Raw genomic sequence first — 10,063 nt, forward strand, 5'->3', positions numbered from 1 at the left:
TATATATATATATATAATACGTATATGTATGTATGTATGTATGTATTTATATTTGTCTACTTTTAAGAGAAAGTGGATCTACAACAGTTACTCATTCGGTTTGTAAGTAGCTCAATGTTTGTTATCAACTTACATTCCCTAAATTAAATCTGTTACTAATCAGTTTTAAGTTTGGAACCGTATCAAATCAATTTTCTTTGGCATAAAATGTAGGGTCTCTATAAAAACATGTGGTAAGAGTTGATATTCTTTAATTTTGAATAAACCATAATTTTTTTAAAGGAATTAATTATGCTAGTATTTTGCCAAATGAAGAGCAGGAAAAAATAAAATAAATATTGAAGTGAGCTTTTTTTAATAATAGAGTTCTCTACACGTAACAACAGAATGGTTGATAGTTTTCCTCTTTTGTGTGTTTCATCTAGACGATTTTTTTCTCGGTATCTGTATAGTTCTATTCAAGTCCCTTTCTTAATATCATCCATGTAATCAACCAGCAAATGTAACACAACAAAATATCCTCGTTTTTTGAACAAGGTTTCTGTATTTATTGGCTTTCATTAATACTTTATTCATAATTTCATTTAAATACATTTGAATGTTTAAACGTTTTGAATGTTTAAACGTTTTGAATGTTTAAATTTCATACTACCGGATTCGATAAAATTTGTTTTAAATTCTATGATTATTATTTTGGTAATATTAATGTTAGTTAACTCTCGGTATTTTCATTTCTCAATTTGTTTTCTTCAATAGTGGTATTGTTGTTATTCAAACTTGAAGGAAATTTATTATTCTCTTTGTGTATTGTAAAACCCAACTTATTAAACACATTTTTTTCTCAAGAATTAGGGATGCGTCTAATATATGGCATTGGAACTCAATGTTTCCCACCCTGCATAATTTATTGAGGAAAACGCAATAATGTAACTCTTTATTACTTTAAGATAATTATTTTTAATTGTATACCAATATATTTTAAAAACTAATATATCGGATTGTAGTACAACATTGACAATGGTAGCTGTCGTGCAATGCACTGTCTTAACTCAATTTATGCCCCAAATTTGAGATACATGCTATAAATGATAACATATTATCTACAGACTATTGTGGTAGGCTATATCAGGAATTTTTTTTTATTATGGATTTTCGGGGTTCTTTTTCTTTTTGCATTTTTAAAAGAAAATTTAATTTCCCATTTATTTTCGCCAATCTTGGAAGCTTGAAAAACCAAAGTCGAGGATGGAAAATTAAACGTCGAAAATTGAATACGACGATCTGATATCGACTCGCTACCCTTCAATTTTATTATTGATTTGTTTTTGTTAGACTAGACACAAAATCCCAAAGATTTATAGAAAGGTATAAATGGGAACTGTGACGCTCAAGCCTTTCCCAATGGCTTTAGAAGAGTAAGTAAATTGGTTTAACCTCAACCAGGAATCGGACCCGCATTAAAAATTGACACATGGAAACCGTAACGCTTTGTCTGCAAGACTTTTCATTTTCCTTTATAACATTTGTTTGTTGCGTGTTATTTTACATGACACGGACGTTATTACATTCTATCAAACAAATCGGGTCCCAGTTCTGTGTTAGTTACTAAAGAGAATTGAGGAAACACAAAATAATAAATAATTTGTATTCACTCGCCTACCTTAGACTGATACTAAAAATACTTTCATTTACTTTCCTTACACATTTGCATTAAACGTAATTAGAAAATTTATGATACTTTAACCGAATGCCGTCTTAGATGTGAGAACAATCCATTGTGGTCGTCACCTCGACTTATTGTAGGGCATGAAGTATCTTCTGGCCCTTAATAATAACAGCTATGTTAGGGATGTGCTTTCGTCAGAACAGATTCTCGGTGATAGTAAGACCCAAAAATTAGAGCGATTTTGAGGGCTCTAGCTGAGTGATGCACATGATTAAGGTAGGAGTGCAATCAAAATTTGTTGATAGAAGAAGCGTTTATGTTTTCTTGTTGTTGAAAGAGACTTCTGCTCATTGGACGGTATCTTCAAGTTTTCTCTTCTCGTTGTCAGTGTACGATTAGCGTGTAATATCCAGGTTGCAAACGGATAATGAAAAATCGGTGTATATTAGGGAGGAAAGAAGGAAATAAAGGGTAGTGTTGTGGTACGTAAGTCCTTGATGTATAAGAGGAGAATGGAAGATCAAACCAAAACTCGGGGTACGCTAGAATTTCTAGAATGGAGGGCAGAAAGAACTTCATCAACATGTAAGCTAACGATCCAGGTTGTTTGTGTACGCGTAAGTACGTGTGAATGGCCGCATATGTCAACACACTGAATCGAGCATTAATATTATATTTTATTTCTTTTTAAGGTGGTAAGCTGGCAGAATCGTTACGGTGCCGGGCGAAATGCTTAGCGGTTTTTCGTCCGTCCTTACTTTCTGAGTTCGAATTCCGCCTAGGACGGCTTTGCCTTTCATCCTTTCGGGATCGAAGAAATAAGTACCGGCCAAGGACTAATGTCGATGTAATTGACTTAATCTCGCCCCTGAAATTTCTGGCCTTCTGCCAAAGTTTAAAACCAATATTATGTTTTATTTTATTTCTTTTCAGGTAAAGGTGATGTCTTTGGAGACAACTTTTGGAAGGAATCAACAGTTGGACAATCTGCTGCTAATGTAAAAGCACTTACATACTGTGATCTTCATGTTATAAAACGAGACAACTTGTTAAGTGTTTTGAAATTCTATCATTCATTTTCTCATTCTTTTGAGCGGAACCTGACGTTGACATACAACCTGAGACACAGAGTACGTATCTTTCTTTAATTCACATCTGTTTATGTAGAGATATGAGCTGCAGTTGGTCTAATTAACTGACGGTTCGTTTACATATGGAGTAGGATATGAAGGGAGGTAATTATAATTAACGGGTTATGGTATAGTAATGATGAATGCTTATTCGCAATTCAGGTGAAACCACATGGTTTCCGGTTCGGTTTCAATGCGTGGTACCTTGGGCAAGTATCTTCTACTATAGCCTTGAGACGACCAAAGCCTTGTGAGTGGATTTGGTAGACAAAAACTGAAAGAAGCCCATCGGATATAGATATATAGATAGAGAAAGAGAGGGGGAGAGAGATGTGAGTATGTCTGTGTCTTTGTGCCTGTGTTTGTCTCCAACTACCATTTGACAACCGGTGTTGGTGTATTTACTTCCCTATAACTTAACGGCTCGGCAAAAGAGGCCGATAGAATAAGTACTAGGCTTAAAAATAATAAGTACTAAGTTCAATTCGTTCAACTAAAATTCTTCAAGGTGGTGCCCCAGCATGGTCGCAGTGTAATGAGTAAAACAAGATTAAAAGATTAAAAAATAACGCACACACCCCAGTTCTTCTGTCTACCAGTCATGAAGGATTAGTAGCGCATTCATTGACAAATAATTTGAATGATTATAAAGACATGCCTTAATTTTTAGTTATTTTCCTTTCTTCGGCGCCATCCGTTCGTTAGATCCGTAGTTTTTAAACTTTACTTTATAGAAATGCTACTCCCACGTTTTTGTTAATGCTGAAGAAAAAAAAGTAAGTGTTGTTTTGCAGCAAGAAATTTATGTACCTTCTCAAGTGTTTTGGATTCCACCCGACCACCACCTTTTCTTTCTTTTCTTTTTAAGTAATCCCTTCTCAAAATCATATATAATTCTTTCTTTTACGAGTATTATATGCAATTTCTTGGTTGTATATGATACACTTTGTGATACCATCGGGTATCGGGCAACTTTTTCAATAATGTTCACAATGAATTGTTTATCATACGGTTTATACAATTCTACACCATGCTGTCTTGTACTACATTTATACAATTCAGTGCAGACGTTCAAAGTACCGTATTTGTTCATGCATGAGCCGCACCACTAATTTAGTGTTAAACCTTGGTACAAAATGTTTTCTGTTCACAGTTTTAGTTTTGCCCCCGTGTTTAAGTTCCAACCCAGTTTGTTCTTGTTTGTTTTTGATTTTTTTTTTCAATTAAAATCAAGAGTAAAATAGTACAACTTATACAGAAGTAAATAAAGTATTAACAATGGAGCTAGATATACTCCGTGATACACAAGTCACTCTGCACACTTTGGAAACAAGTGTTCGAAACGCAATTATTGTAGGGATACTACAACGAAGAGCACCATATACAGCCAATACAAGGGATTATAACACGCACATACACACACGCATATTCATACCTACATACATACATACGTACGTACATACATACATACATGCATACATACATACATACATACATACATACAAGCATACATACATACATACATACATACATACATACATACATACATGCATACATGCATACATACATACATACATACATACATACATACATACATACATACATACATACATACATACATGTCTGTTAGAAATAAAAAAATTACATCGAGCCAGCAAAATCACTGCGTGCAGTGATTTTGCTGGCTCGAACAAAATACATAGCAGTTCAATTTTCGCTGAGGTCAACTTTGCCTTCCATCATTTTCAGGTCGATAAAATAAGTACAAGTTGAGTACCGCGACGTAATCGACTGGCCCCTCTCTTTAAAATTGCTTACCTAGTGCCAAAATTTGTAGCCATGTCTATTTATACAGCGCACCACTGTTATCTACATTGTACTCTACAGCGTGTGGCACAACATTGCAAAATTCCCATATATGATATATACTTCCATTTATAATGCACTCCTTGTCAGTACTTATATGTTGGTTGTAAGGAAGATGATGGGGAATATAGTAAGGAAAGAAGAAAGGACTGCAAATTATTTTAGAATAGATCTCTAGATGTTGCTGTGTATTATCTTATACAAATGAATGAAACTATACAAATGAATGTAAAAACGTAATGGGTTGAATATGTTGAAGGTTTGATTATGTATTTGTATTCCTTATTGAATTTCTTCAATTCACAGCCGTTATCAACATTTAATTCGATAAAGTGATCTGTTGTGGTGCACAATCAAGCGTCAAATTTCCTGGTCATACTACCCTCTGCGAAAAAAACTCATGCAGCATGTAGAGTAGACACCCAGCCATGCAATTTAAATACATGTATCTACATTTGTTTTGTATCTATTTGTGTGGGGGGGGTCTCTCTCTCTATATATATATATATACAGACAGACAGACAGTTAATTCGAAGAAGTTAAGTCCTCATTAGGGATTATATAATCCAAGGCACTTCACTGGTTCACTCCGTATCATATAATGGTAAAGTCATTTGTATATTTTAGGATTATTGAAATTATATATGTGGAGAAGAAAATGGAGAATAAATGGATGTAATTACTGATTTATTTGCATGTTGTAAAAATCATTACAAATAAATTGGAAGGTGAAAGCTCAAAAAAGTTAAGAAAAAAAACGTAAGAAGGCCCTACATATATGTTTCTGTCAAACCAATAAGCTGATGGGAATCTCCAAAGCATGTTGTTTAGTGTCAAAGAAATTGCTACATTCATATTATTTTATGGTTGGACTTCTTCAAGGTTCAAAATGAGCTCACTCCATTTAGGCGATCATTATACCTTTTGGGGGAAGATATATTCTATGCCTATATGCTGAAAGTAAACTTCAAATACGTCTGCAGATCTTCACTTCACATATACAACTTTCCCGCTTTCAACCTGTGTATATGTGAAGTGAAGATCTGCAGACGTATTTGACGTCTATTTTCAGCATATAAGCATGGTAGCTTCCGTACCTTTAAGTATAATTGAATCCTATAAAATTATATATCTCAATGTATGTATTTTACTTAAAGGGTTTTTTTATATGCTGGCCTCTGATAAAATTCATTAATTTTAATGATTTTATCCTTTAATTATATTTGTGTGTGTGTGTGCGTGTGTGTGTGTGTGTGTGTGTGTGTGTGTGTGTCTGTCTGTCTGTCTGTGTGTGTGTGTCTGTGTGTCTGTGTGTGTGTCTGTGTGTGTGTGTGTGTGTGTGTGTGTATTGTGACTGAATATACATGATGACAAAAGAAGGAGGACGAAAATGCAGGTACTGTTATTATATTATATCAACAATTTTTCTTATGATAACTAATCTCTAATCACATTTTTATCTTTCTTCTTTTATATAGTTGGTATTCCGTAAGGTAGCGGATGTAAAGAAAGAGCGTGAATTAGCAGAGAAAAGAAAAAATGACCCACCTTTGGATTTATCGAGTGATCACCCGGTGCGAAAATTAATTTCTCGGTTCCGGAAAATTAGCGATGCTCGTGCTATACAAACGGACGCCGAGTTGGATGCGCAAACAAATAACAACCATAGTGAGGTTGATGGGCCTGGTAGCGAAGCCCGTGTGATTAATGTGTCTGAGAGTCCGCCTCAAACAAGTAATGTGCCTAAACTAGGCGGAGGAGGAGGAGGAGCTTCTAAATGGAATAAGTTTTTAGGGAAGGAGAATGGTAGGTCTTCAGATATTGCGAGATCATCTGATCATGGGAAGCCAGATTATTATAAAACGACCGGAAGTAATGTTGAGCATAATATACAGTGTGAGGAACCTAAAATACCTGACATTACAAGCCGATCATCTGTGAAGCAACTTTCGAAATGGGGCCGAATAATAGCAAAGCAACAGGATACTATCGTCGAAGACCCTGAAGACGAATTGAAATCAAATCTACAGAAGAGTGACTCCACAGATAGTGGCATACTCAAAAGCAATGTAAAGCTTGATCAAATATCTGAAGAGCCACCAAATCACTTATCAGCTAATGTTTTGTCGACTAAATTGGTAAGTGAGAATGAAAAGACAGATAGTACCGTTGCAGAAAATACACTTGGTGCTGGATGGAGCGTTCGTTGGAATTCAAATGAACGAGGTTTGTCGCTTGGACGACCAACAGAAACCAGCGCTAAAGAAAGATTTTTTAATATTGGAAATGCTGATCAACAAGTAATGAACTTTCTGGAAGATATTCGTCTTGAGCAAAAAGAAGAATTCAAAAGCATTAATACTAGAATCAGTCGGATAGATGAGCAAATTGGCGAAATTCTACGACTTTTTACTCCGTCTTCATCTCCATGTTCTTCAAGATTATCTAGTTTCCCATGTTCAAAATACAATTCTCCAAACACAACTGCCACAAATACAGAAGTTACGTCACCAAAAAATTATCTTTCTTCATCTCCAAATTGGAATTCATTAGAGAGTATGCATACAGTAAGCAAAGGTTCTTCTGTAACAGGGGAACAGTTTCTCAATATAGAAGTTTCTCCTATGCAGCATCAACCCGTAGTGCCAATGGCTCAACCAGTGCGAGATGAAAGTCTAGATTCAAACACATCAGATAATGCTGTCCAGGCAAAGCCAGATACACCAACAAGCCGAAGATCCAGCAAATCTTCTAATACGTCATGGAAAAGTTTCTCGAATGAAAATAGTAAGAAAAATAAAGCAAAAAATGAGAAAGGAAAGGAGGACAAAGTAAAAGAAACAAATTTCGGTGGAAGGAAAGTTGAAGACGATGAAAATATTCCTTTCAAAGATAAAGATTTAGATATAATGTAAATGTTTCAGTTACATTTGCAAACCTGTTTGATTGTAATCCATATAGGATGAATGAAAGCAAAATTGTGTTGAAATACAAAGTTAAAGAGAAACATAACGAGCTATTGGAAGAGAAAACATTCCTGATATCATTTGAATAAATGATATTCTAAAGTCAGGAGAAACAAATTTTGAGAAGTATGGTTTCATGCATTCCATCTGATAGCATCACAAAGAATTCCTTGGAAGTGTTCAATTGAAGAAAGACTGAAATACGGTTAGAATACTATTTACACAGATATAACCAAATCTTAAAGGAACTGTAGATGATCGTTTGGTTAACGACGTTATTTTAAATATTTTTTATTGAAACTACTAAAATGCATTTTTATTCATCATAATTATTGAAGTTTAATCTTTGTAGGCAACGGATTTTAAAATTTAGGACTTTATGCCTTACATATTTATCTATAAATTTGATTAATTCAAACGATATATGTAATTGATCATTTGTAACCGATTTGATAGGATTCTAACGAACGTACAGCTCGTGGTATTTTTTTCATACACATTCCAAACAACTTTAATACAAACTATCTACATAAAATATTTTAAAACTTTAAAATCACATTTATTAATATTTCAACTGCAATTTATTGCCTTTATTTGAAATTCTAAACCTTCTTTTTGGTGTAACATTGCCACTCCAACAACAAACGTGCAATACATCATAACTATCTACCATCGACTATTAGATTGCTAAGGTGATTGTTTCCTTCACTATGTGTGATAATGTTGCTAACATCAACACGTAATGTTTGATTCTGTGTAGTGCCTTCCTGCAGTTGCAATCTTATACAAATCTCAACAATTCTACTATATATATATATATATATATATAATGCTTAATTATAGACATTCTGACCTCTTTAATACATTTTTTGCAAATTTAGCCGATAGAGGAAATCTGAGCAGCTTATACTACCGCTTATAATGAACAACAAGTATGAACTCTTTTTAAAAAAGTAGAATTATGTTATTTAAAAATTACATTGAAAGATTACACAAAAAGTTTAATCAATCAATTAAACTTCGACCAGGCAAGTGTCGTAGAACAAGAGGTGAAATTTCACTGAGCTCAGCTTGTCATAGTCACGTGACTTTGGTTCCAAACTGAAACTTCGCCTCCACCATTTATGACCTTAGGAAAGTTGTAAAAATTTCATTTCTCATTTCCGTAAAAATGAAGAGCCTTTGTGACAAGAAAATAGAAATATATATTAAATTGTAAATAGTTTAATTTTATTCACTGGTAATTATACAATGTAGAAACATTTCTCCTGTAAACCAGACACCAGGTAATTACTCCCACTCTCTCCTCGGTTCTGTGATATTAATGACATTTTAGCAGCGATTTTTCCTGATTTCTGAAGATGGTTACAATTGAATGGTGTTGCAATTATAATGATGACAACCATAATTAATACAAATACTACTACTGCTGCTGCTCTCGGTGTTGATGATGATGATAAAGAGGAGGAGGAGGGGAGGAGGGGAGGAAGAGGAGAGAGGGAAAGAGGAGGAGATAGGGGTGGAAGAGGAGATGGGAGGAGGAAGAGGAGGAGGAGGAGGATGTTGTAGTGGTGGTGCTGGTGGGGAAGGCTCTGGTGATGAATATAATGGTGATAGTAATGGTGGTGGTGGTGGTGGCGGTGTCTTTGGCGATGATATAAATTTCAGCAGACGGTAGTTGGTTAAAGAGAGCTGCCTTAATCCTTGTGTAAAAGCAACCATGGAAATCCTGAGATTTAGATTAGAAGTGAATAACTGTTAAGACGCACTAACTTATGAAGATTAGCTGCAAATTATGTACAAATCTACTACAATTCTATTTCTGATTTTCCCCAAACAAATTTGATTTTAAATATTTATTCCCTTCACTTCTAACCCAACCAATGTTCATGGGGCTGCCAAAATTACACAGTCTCAAAACTGTAATATGGTGCCATTAGTGACTCACTGCTACAACAACGATAGTAGTAGTAGTAGTAGTAGTAGTAGTAGTAGTAGTAGTAGTAGTAGTAGTAGTAGTAGTAGTAGTAGTAGTAGTAGTAGTAGCAGCAGCAGCAGCAACTACAACTACAACAGCAGTAGTAATATCATTAAATGTTCATTAAATCAAATAAAAACCCAAGATTTTTCAGAAATTTAAAATATAAGAATGGGCTACTGAAAATTCTTCCTGCAAAAAAACACATTGCATTTTTCAAGCATTACAGGAAATAAACGGAAGGGTATAACTTGTAGACTTTAAGGATATAGTGTAACGTGTATTTCATATATTGTGTTGCTTCGCAATACAGACTGAAAGTTGTTCAATAAAACGAGACAGAAGAATCGCAGGTACTACAGAATATAACTACTATAAAAGCGCTATGTATATAACTGCCATTAATGTATAAGACGGCGAGCTGGCAGAATCGTTAGCATGCCGGCCGGGCAAAATG

General features: G+C 34.6%; 1 protein-coding gene across 4 annotated transcripts in view; it reads left to right on the forward strand.

Annotated features, from left to right (window-relative positions):
* The window catches only part of LOC106884153 (potassium voltage-gated channel subfamily H member 1), a 430,860-nt gene extending 421,724 nt beyond the window's left edge, over positions 1-9,136 (forward strand). For 3 of the 4 annotated variants that reach the window (XM_052973779.1, XM_052973780.1, XM_014935387.2), the window contains 2 exons: positions 2,600-2,796; positions 6,141-9,136. In XM_052973779.1, the coding sequence (XP_052829739.1) occupies positions 2,600-2,796; positions 6,141-7,577 (1,634 nt within the window). In that variant the 3' untranslated portion in view covers positions 7,578-9,136. The remainder of the gene's footprint in view (positions 1-2,599; positions 2,797-6,140) is intronic. The other variant, XM_014935388.2, reaches the window with a different exon arrangement.
* Positions 9,137-10,063: the final 927 nt, after the last annotated feature.

This window comes from Octopus bimaculoides, chromosome 16 (genome assembly GCF_001194135.2).
Source record: "Octopus bimaculoides isolate UCB-OBI-ISO-001 chromosome 16, ASM119413v2, whole genome shotgun sequence".
NCBI lineage: Eukaryota > Metazoa > Mollusca > Cephalopoda > Octopoda > Octopodidae > Octopus > Octopus bimaculoides.